The sequence below is a fragment of the Moschus berezovskii genome, chromosome 10, assembly GCF_049115385.1.
Source record: "Moschus berezovskii isolate FMDL1 chromosome 10, NW_MosBer_1.0, whole genome shotgun sequence".
Taxonomy (NCBI): domain Eukaryota; kingdom Metazoa; phylum Chordata; class Mammalia; order Artiodactyla; family Moschidae; genus Moschus; species Moschus berezovskii.
The window spans coordinates 91,812,116-91,832,569 of record NC_142469.1 but is presented as its reverse complement, the minus strand read 5'-3'; the positions used below and the strand labels follow the sequence as shown (position 1 = coordinate 91,832,569).

General features: G+C 37.3%; 1 protein-coding gene across 6 annotated transcripts in view; it reads right to left on the bottom strand.

The window, feature by feature from the left end:
* Positions 1–20,454, bottom strand: part of STXBP5 (syntaxin binding protein 5) — a 171,157-nt gene that overhangs the window by 117,222 nt on the left and 33,481 nt on the right. For all 6 annotated transcript variants that reach the window (XM_055432787.2, XM_055432789.2, XM_088840813.1 and 3 more), the window contains exon 5: positions 133–267. In XM_055432787.2, the coding sequence (XP_055288762.1) occupies positions 133–267 (135 nt within the window). The remainder of the gene's footprint in view (positions 1–132; positions 268–20,454) is intronic.

Genomic DNA, 20,454 nt, shown 5'->3' with positions numbered 1-20,454 from the left:
GTTGCATCATGCTTAAAAAAAAAAAAGTTCTACTAATATTTACTCAGAGAAAAAGAAGTCATACAGATAAGAATGCAGCTGAACTGAGGCCTACAGAGTAGAAACAGATATGCAGTATTTGCTCAGACTCACAGTTCAATGGCTTTATTCCACATAATGACGTAGCCTGAGAGTGTGAAGGACTCCACATTGACAATATGTATGTTACCTCGCTCAGTGCCCACATAGAGCCACTTACTCTGGAAAGGCAGATGGCAAAATGTGATCCTGCAAAACAAAATATATCCAAAGGAAATTAGAAAAATACCTGGTAAATTTTATTAACTGTATTAGAGGAGTAATACTGATATATACAATTTAAGAAACAAAAAAGATACAACCATCATATTTACCTCACTGCAGTTAATATTCAATTATGCTAATTCTACTTTAATGTCAAATATAAGTCATTACAAAAATAAATAGCAAAACACAGAAAAGACGAGTTTTGACATTAGTATGTATTTCAAATCTGGCTATTTCAAATCCATTGTGTTACTTCAGGCACATCACAGGCTCAATCTGTAAAGCCACAAACTGAGCTAACACTCATCACTCCTAGGCACTACCATATTTCTCACAAGTTACTAAACACACTAATCCACCTCAATACCTGTGCTGACTATTCCTTCCATGCAAAACGCTCCTCCTGCTCACAATTTTCTTCTGCTCAAGATCTAGTTAAAATACCACCTTCATTCAAATCGATATCCCAATACTTTTGTATCTCTATCTGGCTTGCCTTATAAAACGGTCTACCTTTCTCACTAACTTGTAAGCCTTTGGAGGGCAAAGATCCAGCCTTAGATAATGATATTGGAATATACTCAAACAATCTCTTTCCGATGATGTAAGCGATCTTTGTTGACACATTATAAAAATTTACAGGCATGAATTAAAGTTTATAATCATTCAAACAATTTCAAACATTTCCTATATAAGCTCAATTGATTACAAGGTAAAGAATGGAACCTACCTTGTCCTTTTCGTAGAACTTATTTTTAGTAAAAACATAGTATGTTATGAAATCATATAAATTCATTTTTTTCAGACAACGTGTTGTATCTTTCAAAATACTATTTAAGATTTTAATGGAATAGCCCTTCAAATAATATACAATAAAGATAATCACTGCTGAACTCTTTAACTGACACTAAGCATTAGACAAGATACAACATATCGAACATCTGTTATTCCTATTAACATAATTTCATCACAGAGAAATTTCAAGATGAAAACACTTCAAATACATGTAACTCATGGTCTCACTATTTCCCAAGGTAATAGATAATTACTTAGGGTTCATCATCTATATTTTTTGTTAAGCGTTTTATATGATAGCATGTCATCTTTCCAAAGGATTTATGTGTAAATTGAACAAAGCAAGGAAAACGACTACTGAATCAAAAAAACATCTTATAGTATCTTATTACTTTTTGGGCTTCCCTGGTGGCTCAGACAGTAAAGAATCTGCCTGCAATGTGGGAGACCTGGGTTCGATCCCTGGATTGGAAAGATCCCCTGGAGGAGGGTATAGCAACCCACTCCAGTATTCTTGCCTGGAGATTCCCATGAACAGAGGACCCTGGTGGATTCCAGTCCATGGTGTTTCAAAGAGTCGGATATGACTGAGCAACGAAGCAGACACACATTACTCCACAAGGCAGTAAGTCCACAGTACTTCTACAAAAGAAATGGCAACCCACTCCAGTGTTCTTGCCTGGAGAATCCCAGGGACGGGGGAGCCTGGTGGGCTGCCATCTATGGGGTCGCACAGAGTCGGACACGACTGAAGTGACTTAGCAGCAGCAGGGCTATATAGGTTTCAGAATTTTCCACATTTTAGAAATGTACATAATGAGTATTTTGTGTATTACTAGCATGGTAGGGTGTTAGTTGCTCAGTTGTGTCCGACTCTGTGTGACCCTATAGGGTGTAGCCCACCAGGCTCCTCAGTCCAAGGGATTTTCCAGGCAAGAATACTGGAGTGGGTTGTTATTTTCTTCTTCAGAGGATCTTCCTAAGTACGGTAGTATGTGGGTGCTAAGTCATTTAGTCGTCTCTGATTCTTTGCGACCCCATAGACTGTAGCCTGCCAGGCTTCTTTGTTCATGGGATTCTCCAGGAAAGAAAACTGGAGTGGGTTGCCATGCCCTTCTCCAGGGGATCTTCCTGACCAAGGGATTGAATCCATGTCTCTTACATATCCTGCTCTGGCAGGCGGCTTCTTTATGTGGTAACATTTGGTGAATGCACTGATTATTTTTGAGGAATAATTTCTGGCAATTACGTTTACTTGAGACATAATCATCATATAACAGTAGTCTTGGGAGAGGGAGCAAGATGGCGGAGGAATAGGACGGCGAGACTCCTTTCTCCCCCACGAATTCATCAAAAGAACATTTGAACGCTGAGTAAATTCCACAAAACTTCTTCTCAATGCCCTCAGAGGACATCAGGCACCCAGAAAAGCAGCCCATTACCTTCAAAAGGAGGTAGGAAAAAAGATAAAAAGAGAGATAAAAGAGGTAGGGACGGATTTTCATCCCGGGAAGGGAGGCTTAAAAAAGAGAGAAGTTTCTAAATACCAGGAAACACTCTCATTGGTGAGTCTGTGGCGTGCCTTGGAACCTCAGAGGGCCACATAACCGGGAGGAAAAAGAAAGAAATAATTAAACCCCACAGATTACCTGCCAAACGGTAACTCCCAGCGGAGAAGCAGCAGAGATGCCCTCATCCACCATTAGCAAGCGGGGGCTGGGCAGGGAGGAGCCGGTTGAACTGCTTAGAGAGAGGACTGGACCTGAATGCCACAAGGGCAACCTGAGAGAAATAACTGGGGATAGCAAAGCAGACTGTGGGATAGCTACCCTGCAAAAAGGCGAAAAGCCCTAACCTAAGACTCCGCCAGTCCCGCTCACAGAACAAAGGACTGAGCAGAGCTAGCCGGCTGCTGACGGCCCATCCCCCGCCAAGACAGGCAGGGGAGGGCAGCCAGAGTCAGAAGCGGGCAATCCTGGCCCCAGAGAGGAGTCCGATACCAAACTGCAGGCAGGCTTCATTGCTAACCAAGGGTTTCTGACTGATCAACATCCACCTGAGAATGTGCGCCGGCTGTCCACCCAGAAAACCCAGCAGTAGGGACCAGGGAGGCGATAAGTTGCAGCAACTGCACTCGCCAAACACCTGGGCACCTGAGCTGCTTGAACCAGGGAAGGCGCAAAAGGCAGGCCCAACCAAGTCTGCGCCTTTGTGGAGTACCCGAGGACCTGAACCTGAGACGCTCAGACCTGGGAAGAGCACTCAGCCCAGCACCAGCCTCAGACAGTTCCCAGCAGAGCAACCTAGAGCCTGTGCAGTGTAGACTGGGACAGCACACGTGCCATGAGTGGGGGCAAACCCAGTGTGGCCGAGACGCGGCGAGCACTCCCCACAGACGCCAGAGATATTTGTCTGCAGCATTCCTCCATTCCCAGAACAGGACTGAACAAGTGAGCCTTAAAAAGTGTCCACCACCGCCCCCTAGTGTCAGGGTGGAAATTAGACACTGAAGAGACCAGCAAACAGAAGCTAAAACAGAAGGAACCACCTTGGAAATGACAGATACAGAAGTCTAGAGGCTACTCCAAGAATAAGACTGAAAACCAGAGGCAAGAGGCTTAAGCCCGAATCCTGAGAACACCAGAGAACATTAATCGAAAGGAGCTCAACAAATGCCTCCATACCTACACTGAAACCAAGCATCACCCAAGGGTCAAGTTCCAGAGCAAGACATACCATGCAAATTCTCCAGCAACACAGGAAAATAGCCCTGAGCTTCAATATACAGGCTGCCCAAAGTCACTCCAAACCCACTGACATCTCATAACTTATTACTGGACACTTCATTGCACTCCAGAGAGAAGAAATCCAGCTCCACCCACCAGAACACCAACACAAGCTTCCCTAACCAGGGAACCTTGACAAGCCACCCGTCCAACCCCACACACAGCGAGGAAACTACATAATAAAGAGAACTCCACAAACGGCCAGAAGAGGGAAAGGCCACCCCAAGCAAAGCATTATAAGCAAGATGAAGAGACAGAGAAATACCCAGCAAGTAAAGGAACAGGATAAATGCCCACCAACACAAACAAAAGAGGAAGATATAGGGAATCTACCTGATAAAGAATTTTGAATTTTGATGGTGAAAATGATTCAAAATCTTGAAAGCAAAATGGAGTTACAGATAAATAACCTGGAGAAAAGGACTGAGATGATGCAAGAAAGGTTTAATAAGGATTTAGAGGAAATAAAAAAGAGTCAATACACAATAGATGAGATCAGAAACACTCTGGAGGGAACAAACAGTAGAAGAACGGAGGCAGAAGACAGGATAAGCGAACTAGAATACAGAATTGTAGAAATAAATGAAACAGGAAAAAAGAAAAACGAATTAAAAGAAATGAGGACAATATTAGAGACCTCTAGGACAATGTTAAACGCCCCAACATTCAAATCATAGGAATCCCAGAAGAAGAAGACAAAAAGAAAGACCATGAGAGAATACTTGAGGAGATAATAGTTGAAAACTTCCCTAAAAGGGGAAGGAAATAATCACCCAAGTCCAAGAAACCCAGAGAGTCCCTAACAGGATAAACCCAAGGCAAAATACTCCAAGACACATATTAATCAAATTAACAAAGATCAAACACAAAGAACAAATATTAAAAGCAGCAAGGGAAAAGCAACAAATAACACACAAGGGGATTCCCATAAGGATAACAGCTGATCTTTCAACAGAAACTCTTCAGGCCAGGAGGGAATGGAAAGACATACTTAAAGTGATGAAAGAAAATAACCTACAGCCCAGACTACTGTACCCAGCAAGGATCTCATTCAAATATGAAGGAGAAATCAAAAGCTTCACAGACAAGCAAAAGCTGAGAGAATTCAGCAGCACCAAACCAGCTCTCCAACAAATGCTAAAGGATCTTCTCTAGACAGGAAACACAGAAAGAGTGTATAAACTCAAACCCAAAATAATAAAGAAAATGGCAACGGGATCATACTTATCAATAATTACCTTAAACGTAAATGGGTTGAATGCCCCAACCAAAAGACAAAGGCTGGCTGAATGGATACAAAAACAAAACCCCCATATATGTTGTCTACAAGAGACCCACCTCAAAATGAGGGACACATACAGGCTGAAAGTGAAGGGCAGGAAAAAGATAATCCACGCAAATAGAGACCAAAAGAAAGCAGGAGTAGCAATACTCACATCAGATAAAATAGACTTTAAAACAAAGGCTGTGAAAAGAGACAAAGAAGGAAACTACATTATGACCAAAGGATCAATCCAAGAAGAAGATATAACAATTATAAATATTTATGCACCCAACATAGGAGCACCGCAACATGTAAGACAATTACTAACAAGTATGAAAGGGGAAATTAACAACAACGCAATAATAGTGGGAGAATTTAATACCCCACTCACACCTATGGATAGATCAACTAAACAGAAAATTAACAAGGAAACACAAACTTTAAATGATACAATAGACCAGTTAGACCTAATAGATCTCTATAGGACATTTCACCCCAAAACAATGAATTTCACCTTTTTCTCAAGAGCACATGGAACATTTTCCAGGATAGATCACATCCTGGGCCATAAATCTAGCCTTGGTAAATTCAAAAAAATTGAAATCACTCCAAGCATCTTTTCTGACCACAATGCAGTAAGATTAGATCTCATATACAGGAGAAAAACTATAAAAATGCCAACATATGGAGGCTGAACAACATGCTGCTGAATAACGAACAAATCATAGAAGAAATCAAAAGAGAAATAAAAATATGCATAGAAATGAATGAAAATAAAAACACAACAACCCAAAACCTCTGGGACACTGTAAAAGCAGTGCTAAGGGGAAGGTTCATAGCAATACAGGCACACCTCAAGAAACAAGAAAAAAGTCAACTAAATAGCCTAACTCTACATCTAAAGCAACTAGAAAAGGAAGAAATGAAGAACCCCAGGGTTAGTAGAAGGAAAGAAATCTTAAAAATTAGGGCAGAGATAAATGCAAAAGAAACAAAAGAGACCATAGCAAAAATCAACAAACCCAAAAGCTGGTTCTTTGAGAGGGTAAATAAAATTGACAAACCACTAGCCAGACTCATCAAGAAAGAACGGGAGAAGAACCAAATCAATAAAATTAGAAATGAAAATGGAGAGATCACAACTGACAACACAGAAATACAAAGGATCATTAGAGAATACTATCAGCAATGATATGGCAATAAAATGGACAATTTGGAAGTAATGGACAAATTCTTAGGAAAGTACAACTTTCCAAAACTGAACCAGGAAGAAATAGAAAATCTTAATAGACCTATCACAAGCACGGAAATAGAAGCTGTAATCAGAAATCTTCCGGCAAACAAAAGCCCAGGTCCAGACGGCTTCAGAGCTGAATTCTACCAAAAGTTTAGAGAAGAGCTAACACCTATTCTACTCAAACTCTTCCAGAAAATTGCTGAGGAAGGGAAACTTCCAAACTCATTCTATGAGGCCACCATCACCCTAATCCCAAAACCTGGTAAAGATCCCACAAAAAAAGAAAACTACAGGCCAATATCACTGATGAACATAGATGCAAAAATCCTTAACAAAATTCTAGCAATCAGAATCCAACAACATATTAAGAAGATCATACATCATGACCAAGTGGGTTTTATCCCAGGAATGCAAGAATTCTTCAATATCTGCAAATCAATCAATGTAATACACCACATTAACAAACGGAAAAATAAAAATCAGATGATTATGTCAATAGATGCAGAGAAAGCCTTCGACAAAATTCAACATCCATTTATGATAAAAAACCCTCCAGAAGGTGGGAATAGAAGGAACATACCTCAACATAATAAAAGCTATATATGACAAACCCACAGCAAACATTATCCTCAATGGTGAAAAACTGAAAGCATTCCCCCTAATGTCAGGAACAAGACAAGGGTGCCCACTCTCACCACTACTATTCAACATAGTTCTGGAAGTTCTGGCCACAGCAATCAGAGCAGAAAAAGACATAAAAGGAATACAAATTGGAAAAGAAGAAGTTAAACTTTCACTGTTCGCTGATGATATGATCCTCTACACAGAAAACCTTAAAGACTCTACCAGAAAACTACTAGAGCTAATCAATGAATACAGTAGTTGCAGGATATAAAATCAATACACAGAAATCCCTTGCATTCCTATACACTAATAATGAGAAAATAGAAAGAGAAATTAAGGAAACTATTCCATTCACTGTTGCAACGAAAAGAATAAAATACTTAGGAATATATCTACCTAAAGAAACAAAAGACCTGTACATAGAAAACTATAAAACACTGGTGAAAGTAATCAAAGAGGACACTAATAGATGGAGAAATATACCATGTTCATGGATTGGAAGAATAAATATTGTGAAAATGAGTATACTACCCAAAGTAATTTATACATTCAATGCAATCCCTATCAAGCTGCCAACGATATTTTTCACAGAACTAGAACAAATAATCTCACAATTTATATGGAAATACAAAAAACCTCGAATAGCCAAAGCAATCTTGAGGAAGAAGAATGGAACTGCGGGAATCAACCTGCCGGACTTCAGGCTCTACTACAAAGCCACAGTCATCAAGACAGTATGGTACTGGCATAAAGACAGAAATACAGATCAATGGAACAAAATAGAAAGCCCAGAGATAAATCCACACACCTATGGACACCTTATCTTTAACAAAGGAGGCAAGAATACAAAATGGAGAAAAGACAGTCTCTCTAATAAGTGGTGCTGGGAAAACTGGTCAGCCACTTGTAAAAGAATGAAACTAGAACACTCCCTAACACCATACACTAAAATAAACTCAAAATGGATTAAAGATCTAAATGTAAGACCAGAAACTATAAAAGTCCTAGAGGAGAACGTAGGCAAAACACTCTCCGACATAAATCACAGCAGGATCCTCCATGACCAACCTCCCAGAATATTGGAAATAAAAGCAAAAATAAACAAATGGGACCTAATTAAAATGAAAAGCTTCTGCACAGCAAAGGAAACTATAAGCAAGGTGAAAAGACAGCCTTCAGAATGGGAGAAAATAATAGCAAATGAAACAACTGACAAAGAATTAATCTCCAAAATATACAAGCAGCTCCTTCAGCTCAACTCCAGAAAAATAAACGACCCAATCAAAATATGGGCCAAAGAACTAAACAGACATTTTCCAAAGAAGACATACAGATGGCTAACAAACACATGGAAATATGCTCAACATCCCTCATAATCAGAGAAATGCAAATCGAAACCACAATGAGATACCATTTCACACCAGTCAGAATGGCTGCTATCCAAAAGTCTACATGCAATAAATGCTGGAGAGGATGTGGAGAGAAGGGAACTCTCTTACACTGTTGGTGGGAATGCAAACTAGTACAGCCACTATGGAGAACAGTGTGGAGTTTCCTTAAAAAACTGGAAATAGAACTGCCATATGATCCAGCAATTGCATTCCTGGGCATACACCCCAAGGAAACCAGAATTGAAAGAGACACATGTACTCCAATGTTCATTGCAGCACTGTTTATAATAGTGAGGACATGGAAGCAACCTAGATGTCCATCTGCAGACGAATGGATAAGAAAGCTTTGGTACATATACACAATGGAGTATTACTCAGCCATTAAAAAGAATGCATTTGAATCAGTTCTAATGAGGTGGATTAAACTGGAACCTATTATACAGAGTGAAGTAAGCCAAAAAGAAAAACACCAATACAATATACTAACGCATATATATGGAATTTAGAAAGATGCAAATGATAACCCTGTATATGAGACAGCAAAAGAGACACAGGTGTATAGAACAGTCTTTGGGACTCTGTGGGAGAGGGCGAGGGTGGGATGATTTGGGTGAATGGCATTGAAACATGTATATTATCATATGTGAAACGAATCACCAGTCCAGGTTTGACGCATGATACAGGATGCTCGGGGCTGGTGCACGGGGATAACCCAGAAGGAGGATAAAGGGAGGAGGTAGGTGGGAGGGAGGTTCAGGAAGGGGAAATCATGTACACCCAGGGTGGATTCATTTCAACGTATGGCAAAACCAACCAATATAATATTATTTTACAATAATTAGACTCTGATAAAAAATAAATAATTAAAAAAACCAGTAGTCTTGGGTGTACAACATAACACTTCAATATATGTATATATTATGCAATGATCACCACAATAAATCTAGTTATCATCCATAGATACAGGTATAGTAAGAGTTTTTTTTCTGTGATGAGGATGTTTAATACCTACTCTCTCAGAAAAGTTGAAATATATAACAGTGTTATTACCTATAATCACTGGTGGTTTGTTAAAAAGCTAAATGTACACATACCATATGAACCACCCATGCCATTCCTAGGTATTTAAGCAGAAGAAGGAAAGCGTATGTACAGGTCTACACAAGACCTGTACACAAATGTTCATAGCAACTTTGCAAGAGCCCTAAAGCAGAAATAAACCAAAGGTCCTTCAACAGGTAAATGAACAAACTTATATACTTAGAACATTATTTGAAGTGTTATATACTTAGAATATTATTCAGTAGTAAATAAAAATAAACCATACATGCAACAATACCAATTAATCTCAAAGTACCAAAGATGAGGGAAAACTAGACAAAAAAGATATACTACATGGTTCCGTGTACAATTTATATGTAATAGAAAAATGCAAGCTAATCTACTGTAACAAAAAACAAGTCAGTGCTTGCCTGGAATTGTGTGGTAGGGACCAACAACAGAAGACAGGAGGGATTACCACAGGAAATATTCTGGGATGATGGGCAGGTTCATTATCTTGATTACGGTGACAGTTTCATGAGTGCACATATGTGTAAAAACTTATCAAACTGCACATTTTAAATGTGTGCAGTTTACTGTATGTCAATATACCTAAATCAAGCTTTTTATTTTATTTTTTAACTTTATTTAAATCAAGCTTTTTAAAATAATTTTTTTCAGAGCTGTGTGGTTTTAGCAATTATGAAAACAAGATGGTAACTCTAATACAACTGCCTTGATTTAACTTCCAGCTCCAACACTCACTAGCATGACCTTCAGGAATCCATTCAATCTCTCAGAGCTTCAGTTTCTAAGCAGCAGAGCCTCAGTGATTGAGGATCAAATAGGCAAAGCATGGTAGATGCTTAAAATGGGGCCTTGACATACGTAAGTGCTCAATAAATGTCAGCTAATTATTATAAAAAACTAAATGCTACTCTACCAATTAGAAGTTACAGGCAAATTTTAACAACATGAAGAAAATAAATTACACTCACAGCATGCCAGGTACAAAATGAACAATGCAATAAATATCATAAACTCTCTCATTTGAAATGTGACCTAAAGTGAAACATGGGTAGAGCTGAAACATTCTGAAAATTCAAAAATAATTTCAAAATAAGCCAAAATCATGAGTTGGACCTAAAAAATCACCAAAAACAGAAATATCCAACTTCCTAATCTGTACTGCTTTTTTTGCAATTATCCATTTTCTTCAAAAAAGCAGTAGTTACTGGCTTAATACAATTACATGATCCACCTTTGATTTTAATACTAACAACATTATTTAATATGTTTACAAAGTTTAAACTTATCCCCTTAATGGTAGAGATTTTGGATATATCATACAATATTTTCTGTTCCTAGCACAGCAACACCATACTATAGCTGTTTCTCAAATATTTAAAGTGAAGTCAGAACAAATTCTTTACTGTTTAGAAAAAAATCTAGAGTTTTTCCCTAGACTCACTTTTTCAATATTAGTTACATAGTAAGGTTTTTTTTCTCCTCCAGTCAACTATAAAACCAACATACATTGCTGGGAAATTTTAAGCATCTTTATCTTTTAATCCTTATCCTACTTAATGTTTAACATTTTAAAAAGGAACTTAAAATGTTTACTTACTGATCTGGCACAAAGACTTTAATATTACCCCTAGAATGAGTCTTGTACACTTAAAAACAATACGAACCATAGGGGTATATTTGTACAACGCCCCACGAAATTTAAAACTTAACTCTGTTCCAAAACAACCACGATTATTTAAATCAATTGAGAAGGGGGAAAGTCAAATTTTTTTTTTTTAATCACAATTAACTTGATAATTTCTTAAGTAGCAAATTTTCATGAACATGTTAGATTAGGAATATAATGAGAAAAATAAAATTCCATGTTGCAATCAAATAAAACAATACCATGCTAGTGCTTTAGGGAAAGGCCAATAAGAAAATATGGTTCCCTGAAATACACTATTAAATGAAGCAAGTCAATCAACATGCTTTACGAAGAAATGAAAGATTCTAAAATTTGGGGCAATTTAATTAGTCAGTTACCAAAATATGAAGCTGGTAGTTAACACAAACTGGACTTGACTTACTGTAATGAGCTAGTGTCCTTTAAATTTGTTATACAAACATGACCTTATTTCCTTGTTACCAAAATAAGAATCTTAGTCTTCTCTGTTGGAAATTAAGATATATAACTAAGGAAGCTTTTTATGAAATAATTAAATTGGTGGAAAATTATGTTAATTGGTTACTTAAAAAGAATAACATGTATTGGTGTACTGAAAACTATACGCACATATTATGTACATGTCTGATATGTACATTTAGAGAGAGATTTTTGCTATTTAATGAATCTAAGAAAGCAATGAAAAAAGGTCAGTTTTCATTCCAGTCCCAAAGAAGGGCAATGCCAAAGAATGTTCAAACTGCCACACAATTGCACTCATCTCACACACTAGCAAAGTAAAGCTCAAAATTCTCCAAGCCAGGCTTCAACAGTCTGTGAACCATGAACTGCCAGATGTTCAAGCTGTATTTAGAAAACGTAGAGGAACAAGAGATCAAATTGCCAACACCTGCTGGATCATCGAAAAAAAGCAAGAAAATTCCAGAAAAAACATCTACTTTTGCTTTACTGATTATGCAAAAGCCTTTGACTGTGTAGGTCACAACAAACTGTGGAAAATTCTTCAAGAGATGGGAACACCAGACCACCTTACCTGCCTCCTAGAAATCTGTATGCAGGTCAAGAAGCAACAGTTAGAACCAGACATGAACAACAGACTGGTTCCAAGTTGGGAAAGGAGTATATCAACGCTGTTTATTGTCACCCTGCTTATTTAACTTATATGCTGAGTACATTATGTAAAATGTTCGGCTGGATGAAGCACAAACTGGAATCAATATTACCAGGAGAAATATCAATAACCTCAGATACGCAGATGACACCACCTTTATGGTAGAAAGTGAAGAGGAACTGAAGAGCCTCTTGATGAAAGTGAAAGAGGAGAGTGAAAAAGCTGGCTTAAAACTCAACATTCAGAAAACTAAGATCATGGCATCTGGTCCCATCACTTCATGGCAAATAGATGGCGAAACAGTGGAAACAGTGTCAGACTTTATTTTCTTGGGCTCCAAAATCACTGCAGATGGTGACTGCAGCCATGAAATTAAAAGACGCTCACTCCTTGGAAGAAAAGCTATGGCCAACCTAGACAGCATATTAAAAAGTAGAGACATTACTTTGCCAACAAAGGTCCATCTAGTCAAAGCTATGGTTTTTCCAGTGGTCATATATGGATGTGAGAGTTGGACTATAAAGAAAGCTGAGCACCAAAGAATTGATGCTTTTGAACTGTGGTGTTGCAGAAGACTCTTGAGAGTCCCTTGGACTGCAAGGAGATCCAACCAGTCCATCTTAAAGGAAATCAGTTCTGAATATTCATTGGAAGGACTGATGCTGAAGCTTCTATTCTTTGGCCACCTGATGTGAAGAACTGACTCATTGGAAAAGACCCCGATGATGGGAAAGATTGAAGACGGGAGGAGAAGGGGATGACAGAGGATGAGATCGTTGGATGGCATCACTGACTCGATAGACTTGACTTTCAGCAACTGCTGGGAGTTGGTGATGGAAAGGGAAGCATGGCATGCTGCAGTCCATGGGGTTGCAAAGAGTTGGACATGACTGAGAGACTGGACTGAAGAAAGCAATCTATGATGAAAATTAAATTTTGTTCAGTAAAAGTAGTCATGAAACAAAGGGGACTGAACAATCATTTCAAAGAGAGTTCAGATCAAAAGATGTGAAAAATACTGGAAATAAGGTTTCTACAATGAACCAAATATCACATATGGAAAATACTACAGTGATAGCTCCAGTAGATCTCATCTCCACCCGCCGTACGCTCTCTCTTGCATAGTCTCCCCAACACTAACGCTAGGATTGGTAATGTGACTTGCACTGAGCAATGGAGCATTAGCTGTTGTGCACAAGTGGAGACTGAAAAGAACTTGCACATTAGGGCTTCCCTCTTCCTTTCACTTTTGGAACCCAGATGCCATGTGATGAAACCCAGAAGAAACTTTTGGAGACAACGGCCCAGTCCATAGCAAGCATCAACCACCAGACACATGAGTAAGGTAAGCCTAGACCACCCAAGTCAGCAGAGCAACCACATGAGTGTGGTACATCGACTACAGGAGAAAACGACTCCTGCCAAGCCCAGCTCAGGTGGCTGATGCAGAGAATGGTACGCAAACAGAATAATCATTGTTTCAGCCTCTTAAATTTCAGGATGCTCTGATATGCAGGTATAGATAATTGATCTATTACATAATATAATCTATTCAACTACAATTTTTAGTTGAAAATGAAGTCATAAAACATGGGCAAACCAATTCTTAAAGCTCTAGAGCTATGTTAAAAAGGCCTCAGGAAAACATTTTGGGAATGTAAGTGTATTTACCACAAAGCTAAAACATTACCTGTGATTAAAATCAAATTCATAACTATTGTTTTTCATGCACTTTTATCATAAAGATTTTTTATTTTCAGGTGATAAACATCATAATAAATGACAGTGACTTCAATTTTTACTAATACCAGGAGACCAAGTTAAGTTTATGTGCTGACATTATTAAGGGAAAAAGTTATACCAAAAATAATTCATAATACTACATATAGTTGAGACCACATGGAAAACATTAAAACTCAGTAAACACTAATAAGGTTAAATAAGAATGGAATATTAACTTGAGGCTGAGAAGAAACTTTAAAATGAACAAGTTGAGCCAAAAAAATAAAAAGTGTGAATGAAACTAATACATTGGAAATACACAGATAATAAAGCTGAATTTCTTCAGTGTGTCACTAAATGGAGCTGTATTCTAACTCCTTACACTGAACTTACACATAAATATATTTAATGTACACAAAGCATTACTCAGAACACAACACTTTTTATATTTGCTTGAAGAACTTTAAAAAAATGTGCAATATGTTAACTGTTGGGGAGTGATACAAATATTCTATTCACTGTCCTTGGCAGTCAAATACTATGTAGTCAGTGAGCACTGTAAGGAAGATTTACCGTTACCACTTTTCATTAACAGAGAACACACACAGCCTCCTATATTGAAATTCACCACCCATAAAGAAGGGCATAATACACAGATGATTACAACTTTACAATTTAATCCATAGAAAGAAATATGAGCCAATAAGCTCCTCTACATGCTTAGACCACCATTCGATCAGCCCAAGATGACAGGAAATAGGTCATCACTTTTACAGCCTTTGCAAATATTAGACTACCATGCACCTAATACTCCACAAATATTCATTAAATGGACAAATGAACTATAAAAAGTTGTGAGAATTTATTAAGTTAGTTAACAAAACAATCAGATATTCTTGACTTAATCTTTCTCTAGCCTTGTGGCCTGGGCCTAATTTAAACCATTACCACTGACTGTTAAATCAATTCCAAGCTGCCCCAAGAGTTATCTTTTCAAAGCCAAGAGAGGTCACAGACACCATTATCTTGCTTGAAAGACTCTAATGGCTTCCTATCTTCTACCGTGATGCTTCTTAGGCAATATTTACTGACACTTTGTGGTATAAATGTCACAGAAAGGAGGTTATAGTCTGGATTTGGTCAACTGCTACTCTTCATATCCTCCTACAGGCCTTCTTTTTGAGATGCTAGAAAGCTAAAACTTATATTTGCCAGACTCTCATACACCTGGAATTTTAGATGATATTATGTTTTTACTAACTGAATGTGCTTAAGATTTGTAGGTAGAAGTGAGGTGAAGACGATTTTTCTGCTGCTGTTTCTGCTGACAAGAATGTTCATGGAAACCTAAGGTCTAAGAGGTACTAAGAGGGTAAGAGCAACAGAAACTGAACACAGCATTCCAAGATCTGCTCCTGAGATTTACATGGCAAGAGGCAGTTGTATGGCAGTAATAGTAAGTTCTAAAACTTAACAGTTCAAGCATACTTCCAAACATATTATAAAGTTATATGCTTAAATTAAATTCCTTTAAGCTAAAAATATCTACAGTGCTTTCTATTCCTATGTTGAACCCTGACTAACACAGCAAAGAGATATACCTAATCAGCTACTTATTTATATGATAGTATAAAGTGACCAAAAAATACCTACTTAATAACATATCTTGTTCAGACAACATTATTCATTTAACGATTTAAAAGTTGGAAAAAGGTTGAAAATAACTTTCTTATAATTGCATACACAGCTTTTCAGGAAGGAGACCCTGTTCATCTTTCCAAAATTATCCTCTATGGACTCTGCTGCTGCTGCTAAGTCACTTCAATCGTGTCCGACTCTGTGTGACCCCATAGACGGCAGCCCACCAGGCTCCCCCGTCCCTGGGATTCTCCAGGCAACAACACTGGAGTGGGTTGCCATTTCCTTCTCCATACACCTAACAATATCTAACAAGATATAGTTCCTGAAACATGCGAGATTGCTTTATAAATCAGAACATCTGAACATTATGGAAATTCCCTTTCCCCTCTGCCACTGTAGAAAATTCCTACTAACCCTACAAATCTGTTCATATGGGTTCCTTTGTAATGCTTTATCTAAAATTCCCCAAACACAGTGATACACCCCTTTTCTGGTTAATTTTAATCTTTATAATTTCATAAGAAAATTTCACTACATTTATATCACATTTTCCATTGCATTGTAATTAGCTATTCCATCTCCCTTAGACAATTACAACTACATGTCTCTCCAGAATTTATTACAATATTTGCATGAGTCAGAATCTTAATCATTGTTTATGAAGTGAATTAATGCAAAAGAAAATAAAAAAGCAAATGTTATTTGATATTTTTTCTTAAATCAATTGTACCTTATACTGTCCTGTTATTAGATGAAAATTTAAGTTTGCATTAATGACATGGAAATGTTCAAATATTCTCAAAACAGCAGAGTCAGCTGAAAGCAATTTATAAATCTGTCCAAAGGACTTCTTTTCTATTTGTAGTCCCACATATCTTTTCTGATAAACTGTCACAGCTACTTTAGAAAAATCTTCATCATATCTGTAACACAGAAGTAAAATGTAATAAAAGTTTCAAAAAATAAGCCTCAGAGATCTTTGAAGGTCATTTTACATTTGTATTGATTTGCTATATTCTTTATCAATTACATCTCAATTTTTAAAAAACATTTAAGAACTTGGAAATATGTCCAAATAAATCATGCTATTAATAACCCTTCCTGTGAAATGAGACCTCTTGCCATTGCCTTCTCCGTAACATCACCAATGGATGTCAAAAAACTGAGCATCAGGAAGTAAAACAGTGACCATCAAATAGGAAAACAGTGTATGTCAACTACAGAAATAACAACAACATCTGAAAAAAACTGTTCCTTGTTGTATAGAGGGTATCTCGGTTTCTTAAAGTTCTGTTTTTAATGTATCACTCACCTTTAGGAATAAAGGTGTCAAAGTATTATTATATAAGAAACGGTATGATAAACAAAAGCTATCTGGTACTCATGAGAAGAACCAGCTCATTGGAAAAGACCCTGATGCTGGGAAAGATTGGGGGCAGGAGGAGAAGAAGGTGACAGAGGATGAGACGGTTGGATGACCTCAACGGACAAGAATTTTAGGAAACTCTGGGAGATAGTGAAGGACAGGAAAGCATGGCATGCTGCAGTCCTTGGGGTAGCAAAAAGTCAGACACAACTCAGTGAATGAACAACTCATGTGCAACTGTTAACTATACTTTTCCATTTCTATATCAGATTACTTAAACAGTAAAGGGCATACTCTAAATATCTTTCAGTCTATGGCTTGATTACTGAAGAAGTTTCTTTCTCTCTACAGATACACACACACACACAAGTGAATAAATATTAATACATATATATATGCATATACATGTACATAAATATTATTCCATTTGTACATTTATGCAGACTTATCTTAAATCATTTAATAGTTTTTTATTATGTTCATCTTCTCTAAAATTTACTCTCTCTGTAAGTCATAGCAATAGCCTGGAACTGCATATTCTTCCATATTTTTGCTCCATATTCATAACATATACATAAGACAACATGAATTTGGAGTGGGGAGGGAGTCACTGTTTCTAAAAAGAGTACTGTACAAATTGTTCTGAACTTCCTGTTCTTATCCATCAGTACCTGGTGAATGAGGTTTGTCTTTTAACTTTATGGTAAGTGTGTTGTAGAGAACTTTTAATCCTTTCATTTTTAGCTTGTGTTTTTTATTTATGCTATTTAAGCACACCTTGCTCAGGTCTTACAGATATTCCCTGTTATTTTCTTTCAAGTTTTACATTTTCTTTGTTCATTTTGCATTTAGGTTTTTACCTGGCATGCAATTTATTTTAGTCACGAAGTAGGGACCACTTTTCCCCATTTAGATAAAAGCCGTCACAGCATCTTTTGTTTACTGCAGCATCCTTTTTTTTGCAATGACACCTTTGTCATGTATCAAGCATGTGTGTATCTTTCTTTCTCTTCATATACAAATTTCTGGAATCCATTTACTGTGTTTTGATTCATCTGTCTTCCCCTTGTAATTACTGAACCATTTTAATCTACACTTTTATGATTTTTGATATTTAATAAAATAAACCCTATTATCTCATATTTCTTTTTCAAAACTGTCATGGTTGCTCTGAGACTTTCTTTTTTCCAAAGGTACTGCAGATCACCTTATTAAGTCCAATGAGCAATGTTGCTAAAATTCTGATTCAAACAGTACTGAATTTATAGACATGGAGATGAGTGACATTTTAAAACTTGAGTATTCCTTAGTGTGAAGCTTTCCATTTGTTAAAACTTTTCTTTTATTCCTGGAATGAAGTTTTTATTTTTGCTAGTGGTATTTCTATCAACACTGTTAACCTTTGTTGCATGATCTGTGCCTTTCTTCCCTTTTCCTTACATTTACTTTCAAACTTTGTATAATTATGTTTTAGGCATATCTTTTATAAACAGTTTAACAGCTATATTTTGTTGTTTTTAAATCCAGTCTCAAAACCCCCAAATTTCAGTAGTTGATTTAGTTGAATACTAAATGGTTCTGATTACTGATTTGGTTGAACCAATTTTTTCTCCTAAACATCTGATTTTCTAATGTTTTATCTCTTTTCCTGACCCCTATTTATTTTCTTCATTTCCTTCTCTAATGGTTTTAATACTATATATTTTCTATTTTAGCAGTAACTCCACATCTAAGACACATTTAACTTCATAGCTTTCCAATAAAGTCTAAAAGATTGAGTATTTGTGGGGGCTCAGTGTCAGATAAGCACTAAATTTTTTGAGTTCTTTCCGAGCTGACAGTGTTACAATACAGCTCATTAAGGTATTTCTAATTCTACTGGTTAGGCTGAAAGGGCTAACTCCTGACACAGATATTTATTTTTTGTTTTTTTAAACAAATTTTTAAAAATTTTTATTGGAAGCTAATTACTTTACAATATTATATTGGTTGGTTCTGCCATACATTGACATGAATCCGCCCCAGGTGTACATGTGTTCCCCTTCTTGAGCGCCCCTCCATCTCCCTCCTCCCCTTATCCTCCCTCTGGGTCATCTCCGTGCACCAGCCCCAAGCATCCTGTATCATGTGTTGAACCTGGACTGGTGATTTGTTTCACATATGATAATATACATGTTTCAATGCCATTCTCCCAAATCATCCCACCCTCACCCTCTCCCATAGAGTCCCAAAGACTGTTCTATACACCTGTGTCTCTTTTGCTGTCTCGTATACAGGGTTATCATTAAAATCTTTCTAAACTCCATATATATGCATTAGTATACTGTATTGGTGTTTTTCTTTCTGGCTTACTTCACTCTGTATAATAGGCTCCAGTTTCATCCACCTCATTAGAACTGATTCAAATGTATTCTTTTTCCAATGTTCATTGCAGCACTGTTTATAATTGACACAGATATTTTAACTCCACAAAATTTTCTTCACTTATGCCTCCAATCACTACTCCTCTTCCTATTGTTCTGTTTTCTCCTGTCCTCTCCACCATAAAACTCCAAAACTTAGTGTTAGGAAATCTATTAATGTCACAGATTAAATCCACAGGGAGAAGGGAGGTGAAAAATCACATGGTCATCTAAAAATATGTTATAAAGGCATTAAAATAAAATGCAACTTCCATGAAAGTGTTAGTTGCTTGGTCGTGTCCAACTCTTTGTGATCCCATGGACTGTAGCCCACCAGGCTTCTCTGTCCAAGGGATTTTCCAGGCAAGAATACTGGAGTGGGTTGCCATTCCCTTCTCCAGAGGATCTTCCCAACCCATGGATTAACCCCACGTGTCCTGCATTGCAGGTGGACTCTTTAACTGCCATAATTGACAACCAGTTCTTAAGGGGAAAAACTCTTATCTTAAATCAACATCCTATATTATGCTAACAATAAAACTCTAGAAGCAGTACTATTATAATTATTAAAAAGAAAAAGCTACTTGCTATCAACAATATCATTGAACACTGAATATTCTTGCTAATACAATAAGGCAGAAAAATGAAAAATAAAACCATCTTCATTTTGAAAATCACTACCAGATTATTACAGATTGAAGTGTGCTTTAAGGCATGCTTGTTTAGGAAAAAGAAATATACTGCTCAAAGCTCTATTGTCCCATTTCACTCTTTTTACAAAAAAAGGAAAAAATGTAAAAGCTTTGCTATGGACCTATGGACCAAACAGCACTTCAGTTCAGTTCAGTTCAGTTGCTCAGTCGTGTCTGACTCTCCGCAACCCCATGAATCACAGCACGCCAGGCCTCCCTGTCCATCACCAACTCCCGGAGTTCACTCAAACTCATGTCCACAGAGTCGGTGATGCCATCCAGCCATCTCATTCTCTGTCGTCCCCTTCTCCTCCCGCCCCCAACCTTTCCCAGCATCAGAGTCTTTTCCAGCACTTAAAGGATAATCAAACAACCTAGCACGTTTTGGATTAGTGGGAGGA